The sequence below is a fragment of the Panthera onca genome, chromosome E2 (genome assembly GCF_046562875.1).
Source record: "Panthera onca isolate mPanOnc1 chromosome E2, mPanOnc1 haplotype 2, whole genome shotgun sequence".
Taxonomy (NCBI): Eukaryota; Metazoa; Chordata; class Mammalia; order Carnivora; family Felidae; genus Panthera; species Panthera onca.
The window spans coordinates 13163398-13191328 of record NC_138353.1 but is presented as its reverse complement, the minus strand read 5'-3'; the positions used below and the strand labels follow the sequence as shown (position 1 = coordinate 13191328).

General features: G+C 61.4%; 1 protein-coding gene across 9 annotated transcripts; it reads right to left on the bottom strand.

Annotated features, from left to right (window-relative positions):
• Positions 1-279: 279 nt before the first annotated feature.
• Positions 280-26898, bottom strand: CIC (capicua transcriptional repressor). Of its 9 annotated transcripts, none has more exons than XM_060651241.3 (21): positions 26786-26898; positions 20796-23609; positions 9037-9186; positions 8715-8949; positions 8505-8634; positions 8228-8410; positions 7980-8145; positions 6918-7120; positions 6610-6835; positions 6089-6192; positions 4602-5835; positions 4335-4522; positions 3839-3960; positions 3587-3753; positions 3197-3487; positions 2775-3100; positions 2243-2496; positions 1988-2142; positions 1778-1909; positions 1365-1496; positions 280-1266 (listed from the first exon to the last, which is right to left on the bottom strand). In XM_060651241.3, exons 2-21 carry the CDS (start codon positions 23596-23598, stop codon positions 899-901), a joined length of 7569 nt encoding a protein of 2522 aa, XP_060507224.3. In that variant the 5' UTR covers positions 23599-23609; positions 26786-26898; the 3' UTR covers positions 280-898. The 9 variants fall into 9 exon arrangements, with proteins under 9 accessions (XP_060507224.3, XP_060507223.3, XP_060507228.3 ...); XM_060651240.3 differs by lacking the exon at positions 26786-26898 and adding an exon at positions 26000-26125; XM_060651245.3 differs by lacking the exon at positions 26786-26898 and adding an exon at positions 26000-26125 and having other exon boundaries at positions 1988-2139.
• Positions 26899-27931: the final 1033 nt, after the last annotated feature.

Below are 27931 nucleotides of genomic sequence, written 5' to 3'. Positions count from 1 at the left end.
ACCCAGCCCAGTACCACCTAGGCTCAGACCTCTCAGGCCTTCCTGAGCCCCCAGATGTTGGGACGACTGTGAGAAGCATAGTAGGGACAAGGACTTCCAAGAACCAGGGCTGAAGACAGGCTGTTCAGTCCACAGTGAGTCAGTGTTCTCCGCCCACAGGGTCCCTCTGATGTGGGGAGGGACTGCACTGGGAGAAGTGTATAAGCTCCTTGACCGTTTGGGGACAGTACAACCCACCCCACCCCCCCCTTCTCCCTTTAGAGTGGGCAGCCACACAAGTGTGTTAAACAGCTTTAATTTCGGCTTCTCGGCACAGTAAGAAATATTGCACATGATCAACATGTTTTGTTCTGGGGATAGGGACAAGGGTAGGGGGAATCACCTTCTTAGAAAGTACAACCCAAGTTGGGAGGGCAGAGGGGGTGGGGAGAGAACCCTCCCCATGCCTGTGGCAAAGTGCAGGAGCCCCCACCCCAAACTAACCTGAGTCCAGCCCCTCTGGGGAAAAAAGGGGTGCATGAACTCCCCCTACTCCACAGGCACCTCTCCCTGTGGCCCAAGGCCCGTGCTACCCTCCAGCTTGTAGCCCTCACATGAGCCATTTTGCATAAAGTACAAGTGAAAAGGTCTGAAGGTAACACACTCCAGGTTATATACAGGGGCTCCGTGGAGGCAGACTGTGCCCCTGCTTCCCCTCAGCTGCCCCCCGTCACAGGGAGAAAGCTGTGGGGGGACGGGGGATAGACAAGAGGAGCAGGCCTCATTCCGCCCCAAACTAGAAAGGACGAAATGGCTTTATTGGGGAGGAGGTAACCATCCTGCCCCCCCATTCCTGCCACCTACATACTGTCCATGTCCTGAGGGGGGTACTGTGGGTCCTGGGATCTTCTTGGGCCCCTCACCTGCCTGTGGCAGCTGTGGAGGGGCCAGGGGGTGGGGGGGAGGGCTGGGGAGGGCCCTCCCAGCCAGGCTGTCCAGGACCTGGCTCTGGGGGTGGAGGCAGTGGCGGGGCAGCCGAAGCTGTGCCAGAGTCCGAGCCAGGTGAGGTGGGGTCGGGGCCCCCAGCGGGGCTGGGAGTGGGGACAGGGGCAGCAGCAGTGCCAGTGGGGGGTGGTCCGGGGAGGGGGGCCTCAGCTCCAGGGGGCTGCTCCGTGGGAGTGGCCGCCTGCATGATCTTCTGGCGCACCTCTCGGATCTTCAACTGCAGACAGACCTTGGAGGGGAAGATGTCTGCGTAGCGTGCCTGGAAGGCTGCCGTGGCCTGGGCTGGGGACAGAAGGACGATGGGGGGCGGGGAGGGCAGGGTGAGATGAGCAGGCAGGTCCTCTTTAGGGGCCCCCCCCAAGACTCCAAGATACACTCACCCGATGGGAAGAAGCCATGGTCCTGGAAGAGCTGCATGACCAGGGCCCGGCGCTGGTCCAGGGTGCGCCGCAGTGAGGAGTATGGCACCTTCTCGTATTCCAGCTCCCCGAGCACATCCTCGGCTTCCGTACCTGGGAGCAGCACAGGGAGGACAGTCAAGGCTACGGCAGCAGCCTGCTCCCTGCCCCCGCCACCGTCTGGATGTCTGCTCAGCCCTCGCTGAATTCTGTAACAGCAGAGTTCAGAGAAGGCACCTGCCTCTGGACCCTACCGGACCCTAAAACCCACCCTCCCATCCGTGACCGGCTGTCCTTCCCCATCACCACCGTGCATCTGTAACTCCATTGCCAAGACCCCGCCCTTCTTAAAGGTCCTAGGTCCCCCACAGCTCCGCCTGCCTCGGTGCCGGCACCTGTACGGTCAAAGGTGAAGATGTCCCCCTCGCACTTGGCACTCTTAGGGGTGTTGGGCTCTGAGCTGCAACTGGAGCGTCTCCTCATCTTGCGCTTGGGCGAGGTGGGGTCCTCGGGGGCCGAGTCCAGGTCTGTCCAACAGAAGCAGGCTCAGCGGAGGCAGCCCTGGTCTGCCCCCCACTTAACCCAGGTGCCCCACACTCGCCTACCGGTGGAGTTCTTCCTCTTCTTGCGGTAGGAGCCCAGGATGGCCCGGGGGGAGGTGGCCAGAGACTGCAGGGTAGGCGAAGGCAGCACCTCCTCAGGCCGGAACTCAGGCAGCTCAGCAAAGCGCTCTTCGAAGTCCACCTCTGACAGGACCCTGCTGGAGAGCCGGTGGGGTCACCTCCCCTGCCTGAGACGGCAGTTGCCTCCCTCTCCCTCCCGCCCTACACGCTCTGCCACGGAGCCCAGCCCATGCTCACTTGTCCACAGAGTCAAAGGTCTTCTTCAGGGGCGGGGGCCGCACCTTCACCTTCTTGCCGGTACCAGCCGCCTCCTTGCGCTCGGGGGTGTCCCCAGCTGCCCTCCCACTGCTGCCCTCGCTGCTGCTGCTGCTGCTACTGGGGGCTGGGGCCGGAGCTGGGGCCGGGCTGGGAGGGGTGGGAGGCTCCCCACGGCTCTCCAGGCCTAGCCCAGGGACTCGCCAGTCTGAAGATGAGCTGGGGAATTTGCTGGCCTGGGGTAGGGATGGCAGGGAGACGGAGGACACTGGATTCAGACTCGCTGGGGCAAAACCTCGAACAGAGAGCTGGATGCCAACCACCCAAGATGTACAGCTCTAGAGAAGACCCAGCCATACAGACAAGCAAAAGGGACAGAAGAGCTCCCCTCCCCCAACACCCCCAACCCCTGCAAACAAGGACAGAGTTCAGGCAGGTGTGCAGGTAAGCAAACAATGGACTGAGACGCCGAGCTGTGTGGCAGCACGATCTGCCTGGCCTGCTTCACACTTACCATGGTCTCCGGGCCCTTGGTGCCTGTCCGCTCCTCAGCAGGCGGGGGTGGTGGGGGGCTGCTCCGGGCTGTGGGAGCCCAGGTCTCTGGGGGCGGTGGAGGGGCTGGCGTTGTGGGCTGACCCTCAAGCTCAGACTCAGGGACAGGGGGCTCACGGGCTGGGCCAGGCTCCAAAGGCTGCCGGGATGCAGGGCCTGACCGCCCAGGGGCACCTGCCTCAAAGGAACCCACAGGAATGCTGGCGATGGCCGCCTTCACTTTCTGGGGGGCCTTGGGGGTAGGCCGCTGGGCCTTAGGGGCCACTAAGCTGTAGGTCATGGAGCCTGCTGGTGGAAAGAAGAGCATTTGCTGAGCCAGGCCTGTCTGGAGCCCACCTTCTGGGTCCTCCAAATCACCCCACCCTGGGTTGGCCTGACACCCACCTGTGGCATTAGGAAAAGGACTAGTAGGGGCCGGGGTGGCAGTGGCAGGGGCCGGTGGGCCCTTGGGCAGGATGGTGGCAGCAGGTGGGGTGGTGCTAGTAGCCACAGTGTAGACCAGGCCCGGGGGCGCCTGGGATGGCTGGGCCAGGGGTGCTGAGGAGGTGGGTGCAGGGCTGCCAGGGTAAAACGCCGTGATGACAGGACCTCCGGGGGCTGTGCAGGTGGGCGGCAGCTGGGGGCTGGGCACAGGTGACACGCCCACCTGGCCGGGAGCCAGCAGCGGGGCTTGGCCTGCAGAGACAAAGAGGAGAGGCGGGGGCCCCAGTTAGGGCCTGGGCCACCTCGGCACCACCCTGGGTCCCCAGCTCTTCCTGCCAGGCTGCCCCTCACCTGAAAGCAGGGGCTGCACGAAGGCGGGTCCGCTGGGCCCCAGTGAGGTGAAGCCTAGGGCTACCGAGCTCGTGGGCCCATACGAGGTGACTGTTCCAGCCTGGCTGGACGTAGGGCTGGTGCCCAGGGGCAACGCGTGCCCACCCGCCGACTGCACGTAGGTGATTCTGCCGCAAGGAGAGGAAGGGGGGAGTGAGGTAAGCTGGCCCCATCTCTGGGCTGGCCTCCAGGTGAGGGCTCAGCTGCCATTACCTGGTAGAGGAGGGCAGCAGGACCTTCTGAGGCTGCGAGGTGGGTCCAGAGAGCGTGGCTGGGCTGAGGGGCGGCACCAGGCCGCTGGGTGTGCTCACGGGCACTGGAGTCAGCTGGATGATCTGTGGGCAAGGGCACCCACAGGCTGAGGTGAGGTGGGGACCCAGAATGGGGCAGGGGAGGACCAAGACCTAGGAAGGTGGATCTCAGCAAAAACAGGGAACGCAAAATTTGGAATCCAGACAGGAAAGAACAAAGGAAAAGAAGACATCAAGCAGTACAAGACACAAAGAAAGAAAAAGATGCAGACGCCAAGGGCAAAATCAAGATGTACGTATATATTGAAGAAAAAGTCCTAAAGACAAAGTTCCAGACACAGACAAAAAGGGAGAAAAGGAAAAGTGACTGAAACAAAGGCACACACAGAAACTGTGGCACAGAAACCTACACCCAGGAGGGGAGGAATGAAGAACAGGTGGAGCCAGGATGCCCTTACCTTGCTGGGTGGCTGGGCACCATTCTGCACAGGCACGGAGAAAGGCGGGCTCACCAGGGGCAGTGGCTGGCCAGCCCCGCCACCCCGCACGGACATGCTAGGGGCCGCCAGGGGCACCAGTACCTTCCCGGGTAGCAGCTGGGCGGAGCCACCCGGGGGCGGGGCCTGCACAGGAGAGACTGACTGGGCTGCAAGAGAGAGAAGAAGTTACAGGAGAGCCAAACAGGCCTGAAGCCCCTCTCCTCCGCTGCTCAGCCCAGGCCTCACCTTTGGGGGGTGGGGCGGAGGGTACTGACTGCAGGATGGGGATGCCAGGAGTGGGTGCGGTGGCAGCCAGAACTTTGCCGTTGGTTGAGGTGCCCGGCGGGAGGGTGAAACGGATGCTGGTGGTGGGTGCGGGGCCGCCAGGAGCTGCTGCCTTAGTCCCAGGGGCTGGTGCCGGGGCAGGAGCCACCTGAAGCTGCTGGGGCAGCGTGGGCAGGATGTACTGCACCTGGGTGATTCCCCCAGCTTTGCCCAAGGCACCTGGCTGCAGGATGCCCAGGGGCACTGGCCCATTGGGACCACTCGCAGCACCTGCTCCTGAGCCTGTAGCGGCCCCACTGCCAGGGGCCCCCTGGGCTATGAACTGAACAGCAGGGGGCGCCGGGGCCCCATAACCAGGTGTGCCCACGAGCAGGTTGGTGACTGTGGCAGGAGCCTTCCCCACAGTGCCCAGTAGGGGCCCAGCCACCAGATGCGGGGCTGGCGAGGTGGCTGCTGCCGACTTCTTGTCCGAATACACTAAGCTTACACCCAGAGGGGAGCTCCCAGGTGCTCGGGACCCAGCGACTGGCTCAGTCCTGGCACCTGCTGTGTCACTTGGAGATGCCTCAGCCCGGCCAGAGGTGGGAAAGGGCTTAGAGGCGATGGGCACAGGAGTGCTACTAACAGGCCGCACCACGTTGGTGACCATGGTGGCAGCTGGGCGGGACAGGGGGGCTGCTGGGGCCCCATAGGCCAGTGATGGGGCTGGGGCTGAGGGCACGCGGCCTCCACTGCCTTCCCGTTCCTCCTTATTTGGGGGCAGGACCAGTGTCTGCAGGACACTTCCTCCCCCCCCAGGAGATGCTGCAATGACCGAGGGGCCTGGTGGCTCCAGGCCCCCCACACTTTCAGGTCTCTTGCGCCGGAAGGTGGCAGGATCCGTTGAGAGGAACCGGGTGGCCTTGGAAGGTGTTACTGGGCCCCCTGCCCCAGGGAGTGGGGGCCGCAGTGGGCCTGCTGTGCTGCCCTGACCTGACTCCTGGGCCTTGAAGGTCCCTGAGCCCAGTGGGAAGGAGGTGGCAGCTGAGGCTGAGGAGGAGGCAGGTGAGGACGAGGAGGAGGATGGGGTGGGCCCATAGCCTTTGCCAAAGGCTGCAGGTGGATCCGGGGGCCCTGGGGGCTCAGGGTCCAGCGATGGGCGGCAGTGGGTAAAGGAAGAACGAATCACAGGCGAGAACACCTTCCGGCCAAAGCCCTGGGTGGAAGGAGGAGACACAACCACATCAAGGAAGCCCAGATACTCACACCCTGCCCATCCCTGTCTCGCCCAGTAGCAAGGCCAGCTGAAGGCCTCAATTCATCCAGGCCGTGACTCTATTCACCACGCGGCAAGTAGCTTCTTGCCCTCTGTGGGCCTCAATCTCCCTGTGTCAATGCACACGAACAGATATTTCCTCTTTCTAGGAAGAGTGAGTGCTACCAGACAACACCAAGTTCCAAGCTCTCACCTTGCTGCCCTCTGGGTCCTCCCCAGAACTGTCTCCGCTCTCGCTGTCGGTCACTCGCTCCTTGCACTTGAGGTCAATGTCAGTGGTGCCGAAGCCATCGTCAGCTGAGGGAGCAGAGAGAACAGTACTGGCATAAAGGCTGGGTGCAGAACTACCCAGGAGGGACAGCATGGAGCCCAGGCTTTGCCCCAAGTCGGCAGTGAGTGTTGTCCATGAATGCTGTTCCTCAGCCTAAGGTGTGCCCACCTGCCCAATGGGGAAGCCTAAGAACATGCAAATAACACCACCTAACCCTGTGCCCGATGGCCTGGCCATCCATGCCCCTGTCTTCCCAGTTTCCTGCCTGGCCAGGAGCTCCCCGAGGGCAGGGCCGGGTTTACTCAGTAGAGCCTAAACTGAATATGCCTCCAATCATAAACAAAGAGAAGAGGGAGCCTGAGGCCTAGATCAAATCTCTGCCCACCCCTCAAACCTCAGCCTGCTGTTCTCTGGGCAGGACTCTGGGCCCTGCCACTGCTCACCAATGACATCATCATCTCCCTCCTCCTCACAGATGACCATGCGTTCCTCATCACTGGTCATGTCCTCGCTGGCGGCACGCTGGGAACGGGAAGCCCGGGTGGGCAGCAGCGGGGGTCGCCCACTGGCCGCCAGGGCACCTCCCTCACCGGAGGCCGAGAAGGGGCCTGGAGTCCCATATTGGGTGGAAGGCTTTGTACCAGAATAGGATGCAGGGCCAGACACCATCTGCAGGGTAGGTACCGGGAGAGTTAAGAGGGGGGCATCACCTTGGGCAACCCTCCCTGCCTGTCTCCCCCACCCATCACACCTGAGTCAGTTCCTGTAGCGCCTGGCTATCTACTTCCCCACCATCCAGGCTGTGGACCCCACTGTGGGAGAAGGCTCGGGGCCGGGCCGAGCCAGGTCCCCCCACTGTGTGCAGACGCTCAGCCCCACACGAGCCACTCCCTGGAGCCTTGGTATCCGAGCTCAAGAGTGTCTGGGCTGCAACGGACAGGAGCTCCGAGGACACTGCAGAGTAGAAAGAGAAGAGTACTGCAGAGTCCAGAAGCCTTTTACCAGCCCTCAGACCGGCCAAGCCATTCACAAGTATTTCTAAATAATGGACAAGAGAAGTTTGGAAACCCCGGGCCACCTGGCAGAAAACAGATACCACCCACCAACCCGGCATTTCCCAATGGATTTTGCCCTCTGGGATTGCAAGGAGCAAGCCCATTGCTCCCTGGGAGGCAGGCCTTCTTTGAGTACGAGACTGAAAACAAGCAATGTCGTGCTGCCTAGCTAATAACCAATGGCCGGTCCGAGCCTCCGACCCCTCATCTCAGAGAGAAAGGAGAGCCTCATCCTCAGAGAGCTGCAGGCCAGTGCTCACAGAATCACACCAAAAAAGTGCCTCAGAACGGCAACATGCACACCAGACACGCTCAGTTGGGAGAAGTAGCCAATGAGGGGCTTCCAACCTTGGTTCTGGGAACCAGCCAAGCTGGAGCTGAGATTCTGGCTTCACCGTCTACTAGTTTCCTGTAATTTCCAGCAAGTGATTTTGCCTCCCTGAGCTCAGTTTCCTCATCTACATCTTTCCTCATCTACAAACAGGGCACAGCTTTCAAAATTAGAAATTACACTCTCCTTGACATGCACTACGTGCTCACGAACTGATAATGAGATTACTGTTTGGAGACTTTATCTCTCTGGACCTCCCTGGCTCCTTCACATAAAACAACTGCCAGTTTCTTTATGGATAAGGGTCCTCAAACAAAACGACAGGGCAGAGAAAGGCTTATGGGCCAGGGGTTGAGCAAAAAAGAGGGTAGTTGGCACCTCTCAGGGAGGGAGGTGACAGGGCAAGAGAGCCAAGGGGCTGACTGACCTCCAGGGGCAGCGGCAGTCCCCGTCTCTGACATGCTCCGCTCTCGAGTCTCTTTGTGCCCTCCTGCCAGCCCCAGGCTGGTGGGCTTGGCCTCTGAGCTGGACTTCTTCCTGTCCTTGTTGCACCACTTCCAGTCCGGGTGAGCCTTAAAGTGGGCCTCCTTCACCTGGCAGGAGAGAGCGGAGAGACCCTTCACTCACCCACCCCACCAGAGGAAGCTGGTAGGAGCCAGGAGGAAAAAGCGTTACCTGGAAGGCCAGGTCATGGTACTTCTGCTTCTCCTTGGGCCCCAGGGCGTACCACCACTCGCCCAGGATCTTGCTGACGGTCCGGTTGTCCTGGTTGGGGTGACGCTGGTGGACCAGGGCCCGGTGCCGCTTGCTGAAGATCATGAAGGCATTCATGGGCCGCCGAATGTGGTCCTTCTCCCGCTGCAGCAGATACAGGCCCAAGTGGGATGGTTAAAACCAGGAGACAGGCTCGGGCAGCCACAGGGTGAGCTGGGGACAGGTAGAGAGGAGGCACCTTGTTGGGGCTGCGTCCATCCTTCTCCGAAGAGGAGTCTCGTTCCTTTGGCAGGGCACTGAGAGACTGGGTCCGGCGTTTCCCGGGTGGCAGGGGCAACTGGATCTCAGGAGACATGATGGAGAGGAAGCTGTGGTGGGAGCGGCAGGGACAGTGAGGGCCACATCTCCAGCCACTCCACCCATTAGCCCCAAGCCTCATGGCACTCACGCATCATCATGGTCGCTCTCCGTCTCACTGTCCAGCCGGGGCTCTCCTGGAGGGCCAGGGGCCTCCTCCTCAGTGGCGGGAGGGGGACCCTTTCCAGGTTCCACCACCCCCAAAGTGTGGGGGGGTCCAGGCCCTGGGCTCTCAGGGCACGTGGCTCCAGGTGGCCGCCCAGGATCAGCATTCCCTGTCCCACCTGGTGGCTGCTCGTGAGCAACAGCCGCCGACTCGGCAGGTTCTAAGGGCAGACAGGCAGATCAGAGGGCTCCCGGGCCATCTGGACCCTAACCCCATGCCACCCCATTTGTGGCCCCCCATTCCTCACCTTTGCTCTGGTTGGAGGCCACTGGGTGGCTGGCAGGTTGCTGGGCCTCACTTGGTTGCACAGAGGGGTCGGGCTGGCTGGGGGCCAGGAAGGGGACTAAGGAGTGCCAGGGGAACACAGCAACAGAGCGAGGTTCCACGTTTGTCCACACTGTGGGAAGAAGCCAGCTAAGCTGTGCAGCAGGAGACCCGGGCCTTGACCCCCAACTCAAGCTCTTTTCCACCCTGGATGAGGTGGCTCCACTCCTCCTTCACACCCCCTTCCTCTATCCCAGAGCCTCGTGGGCTCCTGCGTGCGACATCACTCGAGAAAAACTCCTCCCTGAAAGGTTTCTAGGTTTATAAAAAAGAAAACAGAAGCTAGGAAGGGAAATAGGCCTCACACCCCACTCCCTCCCCCACCTCCACCAGCCCTGCCACCAGGGACCAGGCCAGAGGAATGACTGGCTCCTGTCACAAACCAGGCCATGTTTGACTGCCATCTCATACTCCCAAGGCCCCAAAACCTCAGCAGGGCTAGGAACCCTCCCCAGCCATGCTCCGTTCCCAGCACCCATGCTGGCATCTGACGGGGCCCCTCATCTTGGCCTCGCGCTCCCTTTCTCTTTCTTGAGAAGACCGTGGCTTGTTTTCCCTTTCTCTTCTCTGATACCCACAGAGCGGGGTGTCAGGTCTTTCTCCTGGCCTCCCTCCCCCTAGTACAGACCCCAGGGAGACAACCTGCCTTTCCGGGGCTAGACACAGGTGGCTCCGGCATCTCCCCCACCCCGTAACAAAATCTACTGCCCTCAAAGAGGCCTCCCAGCACCCCTTCCCTCTAAACCTCTCAGCTTATCTTGAATGTAGCACCTAGCCCCCTTGCCCAAAAAGAGGGGAGGGTGTGGTAAACTCCTTGGAAGAAAAGGCACAGACAATGGGGCAGACAAGAGAACTGTTACAGGTCTGTGCCCAAAGAAAGCAAAAATGCCAGGTGTTTTCTTGAGAATATGCACAGGAAGGCACTTCCCTCCCAGGAGGCCAGTCCTAGGGTTTCAACCTTCTGCCCCAGGACCTGGGTAGTAAGAGGGTAAGCACAGGGCCAGGACCCATCCCTGGCGGGACTCCTGGGGCAGGCCTGGGCTAGAAGTGGGCTTCCCTCTCCCTGCTGGCTCCCTGGGGGAAGTGGAACCAGCAGAGGCCCCTGTGAGGGAAGCCGATGAAGAGAGAAGGGAAACGCCCTAGCCTTGGTCTCCATCATTCCAGGCCTCCCCCTGATCCAGATCAATCTGACCTGGGGTGACCCCTCTATGCCTTCAAAAGCCTGGACTAAGAGAGCCACTGGCCTCGAGAACGGATTGTGCAAGGGGCTGACAAAAGACAAAGTAGACACCATGTCAACAGAAGAGGGATAAGGAAGCCAACACCGGAGGAGGTCTCAAGACGCTCTGAGGACCCCATCCTTCATCCCTGGGGCACTGGTGACCCAAAAGCCTACTCGGTCCTCCAACACCAAGGACCTGGACCTATCTATGCCCCTCTTCACCAGGATCTTTCTCATCAGGCCTCCTCCTCTGCTGGGTGGGGAAGAAAGGGACCAGCAGACAATGGGGGAATAGTCCTTTGGTCCTGCCCCTCCTCAGTGCACTGCCCTCCAGGTTCCTGACTCTCTCTGTCTCCGCAAAGCATGCCACAAACACTCCAGCCCATCACTCAGTTCTAAGCAAACAGTGCTTCACTCACTTCTCAAGCCCTGTTCTTAGCCCCACTACTCGATCACAGTCCCTTCCCCCTCTCTTCCATACCTAGGGCCAGCAGGTCTCATGCCGCCCCTATTCTAATACACGCTCCCAACCAGTTACTCTGCACTCTTCACCTCCAGTGACAACGGACCTGTTCCACCCCATCATCCAAACACCCACAGCTGTGCCCAGCTACTCCCCTCTCCTCACTCCCATCACTCCCGCTACACTTCCACCTGCCGTCACTAAACGCTTGGCCCAGCCAAGCTCTGTAACTTTCCCGTCACCCCTGTACTCTGCGTCTATCACTCTCATACTATACCCCTATCCCCGTTACTCCGCACTTAGCACCCCGACACCTTGACCCCGGCAGTCCCAGGGTCCAGGCGCTACTGACCGAACATGCCGAGGCCACGGGAGGCCGCGCCGGACGCGGGCACCAGGGGCCTGTGGGCTGAGTACATGGTCCGGCGCGGGGGGGCCCGGCCGGGGCTCGCGCCTCCTCAGCGGCCGCCGCCACTCCGCCCGCCGCCGGCTCCTCGGCCGTCGCCGCTCGGGCCCGGGGGGAGCCGGAGGCCGTCGCCGCATGCCCCCCCCCCGCCGCCCCCCTCCGGCCGCCCCACGCGGGGGTCTCCGCCGGGCGCGCCTGCGCACAGCGTCGCCTGCCTCCCGCCGCCCGGGGGGCGGGGGAGGTCAGAGCGCGCCGGCCCCGCCCCGCCCCCCGGCGCGCGCGGGGGCCGTCACGGGGCGCGCGGCACAGGGGCCATCGGCGCCGCCCCCTCCCTCTCCCTCCTCCCGCGCGGTGCCCGGCGGGCGGGGCAGGCGGGGCGGGGCGCGGCGCGCGTGCGCGGGGGCGGCCCCCTCCCTTCGCTCGCTGGCTCGCTCCCTCCCTCCCTCGCAGCTCCGGCGGGTAACGGCTCTGGCCCCGCGCGCCCCGGCTGCCGGTGCCGCCGCCCCGCCTTTCCGGGCTCCGGGCCCGCGGCTCAGCGCCGGGTCGACCTTCGGCTCCGGGCGGGCAGACGGACCAGCGTGCGTGCGTCCGTGCGCTCCGAGCGAGCCCCGCGCAGAGGCACCGCCGCCTCCCCGCCCCGCCACTACTACGCGCTCCCCTCCCCCCGCCGCACCTCCCCCCGCCCCTTCCCCGCTTCCCCCGCGGCCTTCCGCGCAAGCCCGGCCCCCCGCGCGTGAGCCCATTGGCTGCCGCCGCCGCGCGCGGGTCAGGCCCCGCCGCGCCCGCCCCCATTGGCCGCCCCGGGGGAACGTCAGTCATATGCAAATAAGGGAAGGGCGGGGCGGGCTCCGGTTGGCCTCAAGCCGGCCCGGGGCGGGACCGCGGGAGGAGGGTGGCAGGCAGGGCGCACTGCAGTAAAGGCAGCGAGCCAGGGGGGCGGTTCGGGGCACCGCGCTGCGGAGGCCCCGGGGTTGTGTGTGGTGCTACGTGTGTCCAGTCCACGCGAAGAACATGCTCACGCGCGGCTTGGCCCGCCGGGGCGCGCACGGCGCCGCAGGGCAGATGAACTGCGCGGTAGGGCTACTCAAGCCACCTCGAGCCCTCGCCAACTCACACCAGACGACTCTCACCCCCACCACACACACACACACACACACACACACACACACACACACACACCCCTCTCATAGAAAGACTTTTCCTGCCACACCCATTATCTCATACACACTCCACAGTCACATGTACCGTGGTCTTATACTCACACTGCCACACACGAAGTCGCACACCTCGAACACCTGTTCACATGTACCTCCCACACTCCCGGCCAATCACTCCCCATCCATCATCATACACACTCGTTCTCACCCATCCTCCACATCACCCATTGCATACACGCCTTGTCATACATGCTTCACCAACGCATATTCTCATTGCCAGCCCACATGAATCATCATACAAACAACATATCAAATAAGCAGTATCATCTCACACACCTCATCACAACCACTGCTTGTCCATCACACACACACCCCACATCCCTCCCACACAACCGCACACACTCTTCCATCTTCACACCCTCTCACGTGGCCTTGCTGGCACCTCCGATCCCGATGCAGGCTACCTCTCACAGATGCCACTGTACTGACCCCACGCATTATATAAACTTACCCCAGCGAGCACTACCTCAGTACCCTGTCCCATCAGGTATCCAGAGTGCCATGGTCATTCATCATCATTCAGCTACACTGCCTGACACTTAGCAGCCGCCTGGGACCCTCTAACTGACAGTGTAAGGCAGGGTGCCATGAGCATTACTGTGGGCTGGCCCTACCACTCTAGGCTGGGAGCCACCCCTTCCAGAAAAGGGCCAGGAGGAAGAAAGGAAACTAACACTGGGGCTGCAGTGTGTTGGGACCCAGCATGTATTATACTGTTCACCGAATCTTCACAGCCACTAGGGAGGTACACTTTATTATGCCCATTGTTCAGATGAGAAAATGAGGTTCAGAGAAACTGAATAAATTGTGCAAGATCATGCCTCCAGAACATAACAGCCCAGAGCTCCAAATCACCTGCTCTTTACTGAAAATTCAACCTGGGGGTGGACCCAGGCAGACATTCCCAGAGGTCGGGGAATATAGTAGCACAGTGATACAAAGAGAACTACACAACTGGTGAACTATGAAAAGGTCAGAGAGCACGCATAGAGACACAGGCAAGGGCCTGGGGCCCACCGGGGAGAGAGGCAGAGGTCTTGTGTCACCCAAGATGGCCCTGGGGTCACATCCAGTAGAGGCAGAGGCCTGGGGTCACACCTGGGCAGGTAAAGGTTGCACAGGCTCAGATGGACAAAAAGTGGGCCCCTACACAGGTGGAGTCAGGGACAGGCACAAACAAAATCCTTTTCCCAGCCTATCCCATCCACTGACAGAGCTGAAGAAATGGAAAAGGGGCAAAACTGGTAATCGGAGCCCAGAGGGGAAGGGAAGGTCCATAGCCCTCTGACCTCCAGAGATTGCAGGGCCAGACACTTGGCTGTGAGCCTGGAGGGGGCCACTGGAGGGACTATTAGGTGACTGCCCCCTCCTCCCTATGCAGCCCCAGACTCAGACCCTCCATTACCTCACTGCCCCAGGGACTGCAATGTGAGGCAGAAATCAAGGCTGAAATCAATGTGTCCCGCTATCTCCCCACCGCTGCCCCCTCCTCTCCCCACCGGTGAGTCACCTACTGGCAAGTTAACCCCTTCCCTACTGCACTGCAGCCTGGGACACAGCTCAGAGAAACACTGCCCCCAGCTCCCCCACTTCTGTAGGGTGAGAAAAAGAGCGAGGTCCTGGCACAGCAGGGAAAGAGGGCCCCACACATCTGGGAGGGTTGCACATCTGGTAGAAGACACAGTGCCCACATAGGAGGGATGGGAAGAGGCCCCTTACAGGGTAGGGTACAGCCAAGTGGGGGCCCAGCCTGGCAGGGAGGGGCCGGAATCCGGGCGGGAAGGGCCCCCCTGCCCTGGGCACTGGGCCAGCCCTATACTTAGCTTCCATTGTTCAGAGTGGAGGAACCCTGGGTGGGGGTGATTAGGGGTGGAGAAGAGAGAGCAGGTCCCAACCCCAGACAGCTCCATCTCTCCAGCCATCCCCAACCCTAACTGGGGCCTCCCTAATTGGAAAAGACTGAGGGGGTTTCCCAAACCAGGGCCCCAGCCCCATGTGAGTGGGGATGCAACACCACCCTTCGCTCAAGGCAGGTACTCAGGCAGAACTATGGTGCAGCCATCCCCTGCACCACCCCATTACCAATTCCACAAAAGGTTTGGCCCCAAACAGCCCCGCAGCACTACCCCACCCCCAGCCTGGGGACAGGGAGCCCAGACAGAGACACCAACTGCCACCCAGGGTGGCACAGGCTGAGGCCTGCCCAGAGGCCTGGGGCGTACAGCCAGGGATGCTGACAGACTGAGGGACAGGCAGACACACTCTGAACTCACCGGCCCATTTATTGAGCCCAAGAGGCACCACGCCCCTGTCGCCCGTGGCTCCCCACCCTGCTCTCCAGGCCTGGGTCCCCGCCTCGGCTCACCACCCCGGTGTCCCCAGCTCCCCTCACCCGCTCTCCACATACACACCCACCCACCCACCCACCCCGTGCGGCGTCGGCGACGGCCAGGGTTGCCTGGGGAACGAGCCCAGGATTGGGCTGGTGCGGCTCGGGAGGGATGGGGGCCTAAAAATAGCGCCGGGGTGAGTCAGTGTGAGTGGGGCTGGGGTAGGCAGGGGGACTAGGAGGGAAAGAGGCAGGCGAGAGGTGTGGGGGAGGGTCCCCAGGGATTGGGAGATGGACAGCATAGGACGGAGGGGGAATATGGATTTGGGGGTGGAAAGGGGCGGAGGGTGGGGGAGTGTACAGGCACCAGGACTTGAGAGTGCTGGTCGGCGCGGACTGGGGGAGGCGCCCCAACCCGGGCGGAGGAGGGGGCGCCGCCCTGCCTTCTCCTCCCCTCCCCGCGCTCACGAGATTTTCCACTCGCCGCCTGGCCCCCAGCCAGCCCCCGGCGGGCCCCACAAAGCCGCTTTGTGCTGGGAGGGCGGGCGGGCGCCCGGCCGGCCTGACACCCACGCGGGCCGCGGCGGGGCGCGGGCCAGCTGGCACCCGAGCTGTCTGCGTGGGGGGGGGGGGGGGGCGCCACCCAGCCCTAGGGCGCGGCCCCTTAGGGGTTAATGGCGCAACGACGGGGAAGGGGGGGGGGGTCTCGGCCAATCAGCGTCAGCAGGCGCGGAGGCGGCCAATGGGAAAGACCGAGGCCCCACGCCCGGGGCCTACCCCTAGGGCGCGGGTTCCCGCGCCCCTGGGTGCCGGCGGGGGCTGGGCGCGGCCCTCACGGGGTACCTGTCCGGATCTGCAAAGCCCCCGGTACACCCTGTTTCCCCGGCTGCTTCGCAAGAAAAAGGATCAGAGGAGAGTAGGATCTTGCAGTCAGGAGGTGGCACGGTTGGGATCTGAACCCAGGTCTGCCTGGCTTCACAATCAGCTTTTCTGCGGAAATGGGGAGACAGGGGTTCCCTAGCCCAGGCCCCCGTGGGGAGCGGGAACAGGGGACGGGGTGCGGGCGGAGGAGGCGGCGCGGCGGGCTAGGATCCAGCCGCCTGCGGTGCAGCCGCTGCCGCCGGTGGTAATGGGAGCCAGACGCCGTCGCCGCCGCTAATGCGCCTCCCTCCCGGCCACTAATGGAGCCATTAATGCCCGGGCGCCGGGGGCTCCGGGCCGCACCCCCTTCCCGCGCGCGCTGCGCATGCGCGCGCCGGCTACCCCCGCCACTTGCCGCCCGCAGCCACCAGGAGGCAGCCTGACCCCTCACAGCGCCTGGTGCTGGGGTCTCTTCCACGAAGTCGCTTGAGATTGACTCCAACTACCTCAAAAAACGCCCCTTCCCTTCTCTCCCCTAAAGTCATCCAGTCTTCCCAGTATAGGCCTCCTTCCTCTCCAGGGCAGTCTCCAGGAATCTCTGACACCCAGATCTTAACCTTTTCCCTCTCCTACTCTAAACTCTTGGCTCTTCACGGACTGGCATTCAAACCTAGCCTGGCTAGATGCGTGCTCCTTGGCACCTTTCTGCCAATCCTAGGCTCTAGTGTCAGCTCCAGCTTCAACCAGCCACTGAGAGGTCATGCACTTTCACCCCTCCTGGCCTTTGCTCCTATGGCTGCCTTGGCCAGGAACACCCTTCCCTTTCTTTCACTCTCCTGAAATCCACTCATTCCTCATGCTTCAGCTCAAAGGTCATTTCCAGTGAGAAGCCTACCTGTACCTCCCTCATCACTCTGCATTGAGCCACAAAGTTGTCACTATCCTCTGGCTTCCCCAGACTCTGTACCTCCCTCTGCTCTTTGCCTGAGCCTGCATCCGTGTCTGCCTTCCCCACCCATTTCCCCCAGGGCTGCTCAGCTTGGGCCTGGTGGAGGGGAGGAGAGGCTTCTGATCGGAGAGATGGAGTTCACTGTTTGAGACAAAATGGAAATTCTGGTGGGCAGAATCTGGATTTGGGGAGTCAGGAGAACCTAGACTCCTCTTTGGGCCTCATTTTCCCCACCAGGCCAAGCATAGTTGGTGGGTACTGCCTGGTCTCTGAGGTCCCGTTCACTGGGGTATAGTATGTTGGGACTCCATTAAATGGAGCTGGCACCAAATGTGTCTCCTGCAAGGCATTGAGGGGGTGGCAAGGGTGGTCTGGGTCATGCCCTCTAGCAGGTGGGTGGGCACAGGAGCTGCTTTCTTGTTGTTCCCCCACAGCCGGATCTCCTAGCTTGGCCCATGCAGCCCCCGCCTTCCTGCCTGACTTGGGAACAGGTGCTCGAATGTAGATAGGTCTGCAGGAGGCTCCTGACACCTCTCAACACGTTTCAGAGACAGTGGTGGGCAGGAGGGGGCTCCCAGGCCTGTACAACCTCCCAACACTCCCCAAGAACGGAGTAAGGGACCTAGTACTTGGCACCTGTCCACTCACTTAAAGGGAGGGAGCACCCGATGTGCACAGAGTAGTGGTGAGGGGCTATGATGGGGGCAGCAAGTCTGTCTAAAGAGTGGGAGGAGGGCCAGGGGAAGCCCAGAGACACAGGATCCCAAGACAGGGGGCCAAAACAGAAGGTGGGACGAAAGCTCAGACAAGGACTGATGTCTAAGGGAGGGACAAACCAAGAAAGATATAGAGAGACAGAGAGACAGAAGTCCAGTTAGAGAGACTCAGGCCCAGAAATAGAGAGCTACACAGACAGTTGTAGGAACCCAAGGCAGAGACAGACAGACATACAGTGGCTCAAAGAGAGGCAGAACAGGCAGACAGAGGCCTAGAGAGGGGGCACTGCCTGTCAGTACAGCGAAGCCAGGCAGAAGCTGGGAGCTAGAAAGAAGGCCTTGCCAGGAATGGGGCTGAGACATCTGGCCTCCTGGGCTGGGGCTGCAGGCCCTGGGGCGGCTTCCTCTCCTGGGGAGCAGGCGGGAAGAGTCAGAGGGAGGTGGCAATGGCAGCTGGCTGGCCTGGCCACGCACAGAATGTGGAGAATGCCGGCCGCCTGCCCCGGCACGTCCCCCAGCGGAAGCAAATGCCTGGCGGGGGGCAGGAGCAGGCAAGCTGTCCCAGGCCGCCCCCTCACACCTGCTGCCCTGAGTGAGGGTCAGGCCTTGGCATGAGCGGGTAGAAAGGGACAGGACCACGGCCTCACTATGCCACCGGGCACAGTCTGCCCTTACCTAGGCCTCAGAGGGAAAAGGCCCCAGGTGCCTGCCTACCAAGGGTTTGGGGAGGCCTCTGGGAAAAGAACAAAAGAATCTGCTGGCTGGGAACCTGAGGGCAGCCTGGATACCTCAGCATGGGTGTTGTCAGAGAGGCGCTGCTCAGAACCGCCAGGACAGGCACTGGACAAGTTCTGACGACCAGATGGCCTGCAGCCTCCCTTCCCTGAACCTCGGTTTCCCGCCACCACCGCCCCAGCCCCCCCACCCCACCCCCCCCTCCAACGCAGGGCTGATAATCCTTTCTGCATAGCATCAGGTGGATTTGACGAGATGGCCCAACGCCTAGGGCTGGGCACATGGTAAATGCTTAATAAGGGGTGGTTAGTATTATCGTTATCATTGTTACCGAGACTACTTAAGAGCCTGGGTTCTGGAGCTGCACAGCCTGGGTTCAAATCCTGGTTCTTCCTCTTCCTAGCTGGGTGACCTTGGGAAAGTCACTTAACCTCTTGGGGTGCTCTTTCCTCCTCTGAACACTAGAAATAATAACGGTGCTGACCTCCTGGGGTGTTGTGAGGATTCAGTGAGTAAATGCTCAGCCGGCACTTAGCAGTGTACCACGCACACGCACGGGTGGTGCTTGAGAAATTAGGACTTCTGTAACTTCTGACAGTTAAGAGTGCTCTGATCTGGAGATTGGGAGACCTGGTCCAAGGACCATTCCTGACCCTCCCTGGCTGGATGACCTTAATTAGGACTCTCCTGCCACTTTTCCTCATCTGGAAAAATGGCGGCAAGTAATCCTGCTGGGCCTGCCCTCAGGTTACCACCATCAGTGCCACCCCTCCCCTTGCAGCAGTCAGGGTCACATGACCCAATGCTATGACGGCAATGTTGGGGGCCGTAAGCATGTGGGGGGGGCGGTGAGGGGGATAGTTAGAGTCCTTCTGCTTCACTCTCTTCATGTGGCTAAGGACAGAAATCCCTGCTGTGCTCACTTCTGTGGAATCTTGCTCCTGTCAACGACAGTAACAAATATAAAAGATGCTGGGGCAGGGCAAAAATACACAACTCATAACCTCAGTATATGAGCATGAGGGGCAAGCATAGCCCCTGTGTCCCTGTGCTCTGGGTCTGGACTGGAGCTCCATGAGGTCAGGGCCTGGGTTCCTTCCTGCAACAGCCTTTGCTGCAGTCCCAGCTCCCACCAAGATCCCCACCCCAACCTCCTTCCTCCCTGGTCCCCCTGCCTCTGGTCTCAGGCACTGGAATTCACCGTCCATGGTCAGCCACAGTCATATCGGCTCAAAACCTTCCATGGCTCCCTAGTGCCCTCGGGATAAAGTTCACAAGTCTCCTAAGAGTCCTCAATGATCTGACCCTTGCTGATGAATATAGCTGCACATCCCCACACTCACCTATCCTCTAAAGCCCTTGACTTCGCAGATTCTACTTCCCTCAAATACTCACTTTGGCCTCAAGGCCTTTGCCCAAACTCTTCCCTTTGCCTGAAGGTCCCCCTTGCCAGGCTCACTTAGAACACCCTGCATATCTCACTTTAGAGACCCTGGCCCTTTCTCCAAGAAGCCCTCCCTGACTTCCCATAGCCTCCTAGCCTTCCCCCACCTCAGCTTTAACCACTCTGGATGCCCACTGTCTGAGAACAGATCTGTCTATTCCAGGGACTGTGAACCCTGTGAGGGCAGGGCTATGTCCTCAGCACCAACCAGCACAAGGCCAGGCACAATGGCACAGATTGTCAACAGCGGATTAATAAATAAGTAAGTAAGAAGAGGCTAGGGAAGGGGCTGGTGACTGGTCACCCTCCCTGACAGTTGCTCTGACAAGGGCCAACCTGGCCTGGCCTCTGGCTCTCTGGCACAATCTCAGAAGTGTCACTCTCCCTGCCTCTGGCCTCAGCCCTCTGGCCACCCTGGCTTTTCTGAGCTGTGTTCCTCTGGCCTTGGAGTCTTCCCTTCGGCCTCCTAGGAGGCTCTTCCACCCCATGGTTGCTGGTTCCAACTCATCCTTCAACTCTTGGCTTACACGCCCTTTCCTGAGGGCAGCCAGACTAGATTTCACACCTGGAGGTCTGCCCAGCACACCCCCAGCTCCCCTCCATGGCACTGGCCGCACCGGTGATATTTACTGGGCACGGGCGTGAAGAGGAGGGCTCCCGTCCCGATCCTGCCCCCCCGAGGCAGAAGGCCCTGTTGGAGCCTCCGTCTTCCCATCTGTAACCCAGCACTATAGCCGAGCAGGGATGAACTAGCCTGCCTGGCTTTGAAGGCTGGTTCCAGGATTTGCTAGCCATGCGACCCAGGGCAAGTTAGTGACCTGGCCTCAGTTTCCTCTAAAGGAGCATAATCATAGCACCCACCTGTTAGGGTTATGAAGACTAAAGGAGCTAATATTTCAAAAGGGCTTAAAACAGGCCCCAGTACATTACAAGGTGGATGGGAGGGCTCGGCGAGATAACACACACAATACTTAACATGGTGATGCCCCCACCAGTCCAGTCCTCCAGACATGGGAGCTGTCATCACAATTATCACCTCTGTTACTCTCTTACCCCATCAGGATTGTGGAGGCCTGGCTCCAAAGACTCAGGAAAGGTTTGCTGACTGATAGACCCCTGAGGATGCATTCCCAGCAGGAGGCCTCTGGAAACACTGCACTAGCCTTCAAAGTCCAGTCCCTTGCCCACATTAATTCCCACTGAAACATCTATGCAGAGAGGAGGCTAATCTCCCCTTAAACCCCTCTCCAGGTGGGGAGCTCACCTCTCCCGAGAGCCAGTTTGCAAGTGGCCCTGTTCAAAATGAGCCCTTACCCAGCCCGCCCATCCACATCTCTTACCTGTCCCAGGCCGGCCCATGATGACTTCCTTTTTGGGGGCAGGATGGCTGGTGTAGCTGCTGGGCACCAGGACGGGCAATAGGGCAGCAGGTGAGGGGTGGAAGGCCACCGGCTGGAAGGGTGAAGAAGCCAGGCCAAAGGTGGGCATCGGCTGGGCCACAGCAGTCGGCGCGGCTGGAGGCACGGTGATGGGCACGGGGGCTGGCAGAGGCGGGGGCAGGCCAGGCTTCCCACTGGCCACCCCAGGGGGCACTGGGGTCTCTCGGCAACCCCGCCCAGGTCCCGCTGCCCGAGCCTCACCAGCAGTGCCCACCTCCCCTGGAAATTTGGAGGGCAGCGGCACGTCGGGGTTGCGAACGATGACGGGTGAGTCCCGCTGCACGGCAGGAACCCTGCGCACAGAAGGCCCAGGATCCGAGGTCAGGCCGGCAGGTGGGGGCAACAGCAGCAATGGCGAGGGCTGGCGGGAGCGGGAAAAGGGCACGGCGGGTGACACAGCCCGGAAGCCAGCCGGTGTGGAGGGTGTAGGTGTGTGAGACACCGAGTCCACACCAGAGTCTAGGTTGTCGCTCTTGGGGAAGTCTGGGGTGGCTCCTCCGCCCCCTGCGCCAGGAGCCCCCAATGCCCCCGGGTGGGGCAGCAGCTCTGTCTTCCTCCGCCCAGGGCTGATGGGCACGGTGAAGGTCAGGTTGGTCTGGAAGGTGGGTAGGATGCCAGAAGAATGGCGCTCTCTGGGGGCAGGTGGTGGTGGGTGGGGGCCCAGGTCTGGTGGCGTCAGCACTCCTGCCTTCGGGGTGCTGGCACTTAGGTGGCGGCTGCGAACAGCAGTGCGTTGGATGACCGGTGAGGCGTTGATGGGGCTGAAGTTGGCGGGGCGGAAGCCAAAGAGCGGTGAAGGGGAGGGTGATGGGGCAGGTGAGAAGGGCGACTGTGTAGAGACTGGAGAGAAGGAGGGTGTGCCCGAGCGGGAGCTGCCCAAGGACACAAGCATCACAGCCGCCTCACACTCATCGAACTCAAAGCGTGACAGGTCAGCAGGAGCCACCAGGCGTGGGCGTGAGTCCCCACGGGCCGCCACACTGCTGGCCTCACTGTCCCGCGATGTTTCGTCACCCCAGTCAAACTCGGTGCTGCCCTCGCGTGCTGCCACGCCTGCCGGCCGCCCAGCCCCACCTGGGCCACTGTCCGCCAGGCCCTCCATCTCCTTGGTTCGCATGGACAGGTGGCGCGAGCAGTAGCCCCGCCGCTGCGACTCCTTCATGCAGCCGTCTCGAGAGCACAGCCGCCGCCACTGCTTGCCATTGAATTTCTTGCGGATTCCATTGGGTGTGCAGACCACGTCGCCCTTCTTGTACTTCTGCTGGGCAGCTGTCAACGGTGTGCGGGCCCGGGCCGCTGGCGCAGCCCCCTTCTCCAGAGAGGCCACGCTGCTGCTACGGCTGCCGCCCTGGCTTCCCTCCTGGCAGGGCGAGGGCTGCTCCCCAGGGCGGCCTGGGCCTGCAAAAGCCGGTGACTTGGGTGGCGGTGACAGGAGCTGGGGCGGGGGCAGTGGGAGCAGGGCCGGGGTGCCCAGGGCTGGCGGGTGCTTCTCCTCGCCCTCCTCACAAGCCCCCAGGTTGCCACCGAAGCTGATCTTAGAGACCTCAGCATCCTCAGGCTGCTTGGGGTCCAGGGCAGCAGGACAGGGTGGCAGGGTACCCCCTGGCTCAGCCTGCTCCTCCTCGGGGCCCGCGGGGGGCTTCCTCGGCAGGGCCTCGGGTTCCCAGGGGGGCCGCAGCAGGCGGAGGCTGGAGCGGGCCACCCACACGGCCTCCTCGGGCTCACGGTGTGGCAGCTGTGGGGGCTGTGGCAGGGTGGCTGGTGGGCCCGGCTGGGAGTTGGGGCCAGGGCTGAGGCGGACCTTGTAGGAAGCTGGCTTGGTGGCCACTTCCACCACCACGCCTTCACGGTAGGCAGACACACCAGGCTCCACACAGGTACACACGGCCGTGCCCACCGCCAGGGCGCCCGGCGGCGGCGTGGCATCCAAGACCACATCTACACCACCGCCAGGTGCCCCCTCGTAGAACGTCAGGGCCCGGTCCCCAGGGAACTGTACCCCTAGGTCCTGGCTTCGGCGCACCTGGCGCACCACGGCCGGCAGGAAGAGGCCATCTCCACGCCGAGCCAGCACCCGCTGGGACCTCAGCTGCCGCAGGTCATATCCACCACTGGTTCCACTTGGGGGCCAGGGACCTGGCCCACAGGCTTCGGCTGGCTCATCCTCCAGATCAGCTGAGTGCTCGCTGGCCGTGTCGGTGGAAGAGGAACGGGTGGAGGTGGGTGGCCGTGGAGGTACACCCAGGGTGCCGGCCTCCTCAGGGGTCCGTGCCCGCTCTTCAGGGGCCCCAGCCGCCCCAATGCTACCGCTGCCAGCTCCATGCTCCTCCACATACTTCTTCTTGGGCGCTCGAGACTTGAACGTGGCCGTCTTACGGCTGAGCGAGGGCTCCCAGCGGCTTGCCTCCCCCTCTACCTTGGGGTCCTCGGCTGGGCCTGGGGCTGCCGAGTCGTCAGGATGCAGCTCCGGGAGCAGCCCCTCAGCCCCAGGGCCCCGCTCAGACTCCTCCTCCTCACCCTCCTCAGCCTCTTCTGGCCCTGGAGGCTGCTGCTGCTGCTGCTGTGCCTCATCGTCTTCCTCCTCTGGCTTGTCGCCCTCCCCGGCCCCTCGCCGTCTCAGGGCCTTGGCCCGGGTGGCTGGTGGGGACTTGCCACCACTGCCAGAACCTGGGAGGCCGGCACATGCCTTCTTCATTGGCTTCATCTTTTGCCCACCTGCAGATGGGAAGGCAGACAGGGATCATCGGGAGCAACTCAGGAAGTCCCCAGACCCAGTGTCCCCCAAGACTTCCCACTTGCTGAGGCCACTGCCTCAACTCCATGATGCCCAAAGCCTCTTTCCTGGCTGTCCTCAACTCGTGTGGGCCCCTGACTGGCACCCATGTCCCCTGAGTTATATGCTCTGGCTGCTTGGGGACACTTACACATATCTGCTCTCTCTACAGAGGCCACAGCAGGTGTGTGCACACCCTGTAACTGCCCGAGGGGACACAAGAAGCAGTAACAGTTCACACCTGTACAGCACTCACTCTGCGCCAAGCCATGGGCCAAACTTGATTTTATTAACCCATTTCATCCTCATGACAGTCCTAAAAGGCAGGTGCTACTAACGGCCCTACTTGAGGAAACCGAGGCACAGAGAGCTCAAGCAACTTGCTCAAATTCTTCCAGCTAGGAAATGGCAGGGCTAGGGTCTGAACCCAGGCAATCTGGTGGCTCCCGAGTCTGTGCTCCTAACCATTTCAGTGTGCCGCCTGTCACATGATCCAGAGGGCACGCTTCCTTGCACTGTCACTGTCCAGAGAGCACACACACTCATACACACACATGCACAGGAACACAGTCACAGAAAAGGAGGTGACTGGGCTGTGATGTGAGCCTCTCTCCACCCCCACCCCCACCCCTCTGAGCAGCCTGGCATGGCCAGACATTGTGGGAAGGAGTAGGCAGCTGAAAGTCCTGAGGGACGGCTGCCCACTCTTCTCTGCACCCCGGGCCTGCCAGGTATAGCCATCTCCCCAGATCCTGGCAGGGAGCAGGCAGGGGCACGTCTGGGGCAAGAGCTTATCCCCAGTGCTGCCACGGGGCCGTGCATGAGCACACGCACGCGCACAGAAACACACACAGAGGCACACACACGTCATCACACAGTGGGACACAGAGCTACACCCCAGGGTTTCGCTGTCCCACTGGATGGGAGCCTGCCCCTCCCCCCACAGCACCCAGCGTGATACCAGCAAGCCCAGCCCCCCTTCTGGCCTGCACGCATCCCCCGCCCTCACTGGGCTGCCTCTGGCAGGGTGGCTGAGCTGGCCGGGCCCCCTGGGGCCCCCAAATATGCCCTCCGACTCCAGGTGGGGTAAGTGGGAGAAGGTCAAAGAGAGCAGGGCAAGCCCAGCAGGCCAACCTCACCCACTTCCTGAACAGTCATTACTGCCCGCCCCCTTTCAAGCTGCCCTGAGAAAAGAAAAGGGAAAAAACTTTACTCTGAAGTGACTAAGAGAACCTGAGAGGCCAAAAGGGGGCCTCTGGGAGGGTGGGGGGAGTCCAGGACCATAACTCAAACACAATCAGAGACACCCCTGACTCAGTCTTCAAGCTCCCCCAGGACCCCTGATCTTGTGTTCTCCTACTTGGGGCCTGCTCCTCCTGTGGACCCTGCAAACCCTGCCTGCTCCTTCTCTGGGCCAAACCTGGGGTCCTCACAGGCAGAGTCCGTAGGGCCCGGGGCTTCTCACACTGGGGCAGGCATTCAGGTGCCCAGGACTTGGGCAGCTGCCACCACCTTCTCCCCACTGACCCGCTGGGCCACCGTCCTGGGGACTGAGATGCGGCCCCAGTCCTGCCCAAACACAAACCTTTGCATACCCCACCCAGGGCCTACAACCATACCGCCTGGCCCCCTTGGACCTTGCTGCCTGGTCCAGTCTCTTCACCCCAGAAGCCAAACCTTTTTCTTTCCCCTGGGGCCTCCTCTCTTCCTGTCCACCCCACTTTGGATAACTCCCACCCAAGGCCCTGTGGGCCCTCACCTCCTTCAGAATCTGAGCAGTAACTCCTGAAGCCCAGGCAGGCCCAGGCTCTGGTTCTTCAGGGTCTCATGCCCTCTGCTCCCATCAGCCCTCCTGGCACTAGCTTCTCTGCCACTCTCTCTGCCATCCTGTCACCACCTCTACCTCTGCCTCTCTCCTCACAGGCCCTAGCCCCCCTCCTCAGTCACCCTCTCCTTGTCACCCTCATCTATCTTTGTCACCTCTTCCTCCCAGTCACTCTCCGGTCAGCCATCTCTGGACCTGTCACCTTTTCTCTCCATCACCTCTCCTTGTCACCCCTCCAACTCTGTCCCCTCCCTCTCCCTTGTCACCCTGATCTAGTCCTGTCACCCCTCCATTCCTGTTACCCATTCTCTACCCACCATCCCCTCTCCGTCACCCCTTTTCTAGCACTCTTCCTACCCACCACTTCATCCACTCTATCCCCCTTTCCCACCATCCAAATCACCTTTTTTCCTCTGTACCCCCTCCCCGTCCCTGCCACCTGTCCCCTCTCGGCCCCCAGCACCCCAAATCCCCCCTGCCCGTGTCAGCCCTGGCCCCGCCCCTCACCTCGGGCTCGGCGGGGTTTCGGGGCGGGGGGCCGTGGCCCCGGCTCGGTCCGGTCCGGTCCCTCCCCGCCCCCCCTCCGGCTCTCCCTCTCGATTCTCCCTTTTTTTTTTTACTCCAACACACAAAATGGTGAATGGACCTGCAACAGCTGGAGCAGCCAGCCAATCACCGGCCACAACCCCGCTGACCGGCGCCGTCCTAGACCAATAGACATTCGCAGCTCAGTCGGCTCCGCCTCTCCACGACGAGCGACATTCGCCAAGGCCAATCCCGCCCACCCGGCAGCGCCAGGGGGAGGGGCCAAAGTCCAAGACCGGCCTCCCTCTGGGACCGACACCAACCTGAGCCTACGACCGCCTGATCTGCCTAGGGCCCTTCCCCACAACAAGTGATGGACTTCAGCCTTGGCCAATTGCAGGCCGTCTTAGTGCAGACTGACGAATACAGTACCCAGTCGCCCTGCACTCTAGGCCGGAACCCAGCCTCTGTGAGGGACAGTAGCCAATGAAGTGCAAGAAGGAAGGGCTTAGGGATAGGCTGTCCAATAAGCAGGCTTAGAAGGCGTGGCCTGAGCGTTTGTTGACCGGCTCGTCGCAATTCCTGCTGGGAATGGTAGTCTTCTTACGGCTCCGGCCCATAGTCGATAGTACAAAGCAGACTACAACTCCCATGTGACAGAGTGCTGTAGCACCAAAGAACCCGGGCGAGGAGAAAAAGTCGGACAGGGCAGTTCCTGTAAGTCTCACTGCACACCAGGAGCATCTTAGACCCAGGGCCCCGACTCACCCCGATTCCCGGCTCTGGCGTCGCTAGTGGCTCCTCTCAGTGGCGGCGGTAGCGGCACGAGGGGGAGGTGCGAGGAGCAGCCAACCGCCACCCGCAAGCCCCGCAGCCAATCAGCAGCGGGCGGGGCGGTGCAATGACCTCACCGGGTTTTACTCTGTTACCCCTCCCCCACGTGGTTGTTGCTGTCGGTAGCCGAGAGTAGGGAAGTTTGGGGTGGGGGGGAGGGGAGGAGAACGAGTGATGTCACCTTTCCCCCGCTTGATTGGCTGTAGGGTGGCCGGGACTGTGACCAATCAACAGCCTCAGAAAGTCCGGCGCGGCCCCGCGGAAAGCCCTGTTGCCACCGGGAGGGGAGAGAACGTGCGCGTGTGGGGTGGCGCGCGCTGCAGTGGAGTGAACGCGCGCGGCCTGGGGCTTGGAGGACCCTGGAGACAAGTCCCCTCTTCGAAGACTTTGGCGTTCAGGGCGGTGCAGTTTTCTGACGGCCTCCCCCCAGGCTCGTGGGGGTACAAGATGGGAAAATGTAGCGCTTCGTGGCGCTTCACACCACATTCCCTTCACACTACATTCTGTAGAGAGCTACTTTGTGGGTGTTCGCTCTTGGCGGGACCGAGATTTTTTTAAGGTCTCAGGTTAGGGGGTGGTTCACACGGGGTAGGGAGGAGAGGGATATGCCCTGTCGGTAGTAGATTCCGGCAGCCCAAATCTGGGGCTTACACCAGGTATGGGGCTGTCTGCAGGGCATCCAAACTCTCCACGTTGGACTTGCCCTAAATAGAGGGTAATGGGGAGCAGTGGACACTGGCCTGAGGAGAGGCTTTTGCTGCCTGTGATGGGTTCCCGGTATCCACACAGGATTCACATCGCTTGAGAGGCAAATGCACCCAGTCTATTGCAGGTGCAGACGGTACAACATTCCCACTACCGGTGCGAGAATGTGCTGAGACATATGGCCAGTTAACCCCGGGGGCTAGGAAGCAATCTCAGTTGTCCGGTGGGGTTCACTGAGATTGAAGGAGATTCACATTATCCACTGTCCACAGAAGATTTGCTTTGAGAGTGGGGGAAATTTCACTGTCTGCAACTTCACGAGTGGGGGAAGGGCAGAGAGAGAGAGAAGAGAGAATCCCAAGTAGGCTCTGCGCT

Coding starts and splice junctions, on each gene's coding strand:
- CIC (XM_060651241.3), bottom strand. CDS start 23,598: ATGAAGCCAATGAAGAAGGCATGTGCCGGCCTCCCAGGTTCTGGCAGT. Junction 8,950..9,036: donor GGCCTCCAACCAGAGCAAAG/GTGAGGAATGGG, acceptor GTCTGCCCTTAG/AACCTGCCGAGTCGGCGGCT. Junction 1,267..1,364: donor CCATGGCTTCTTCCCATCGG/GTGAGTGTATCT, acceptor TTCTGTCCCCAG/CCCAGGCCACGGCAGCCTTC.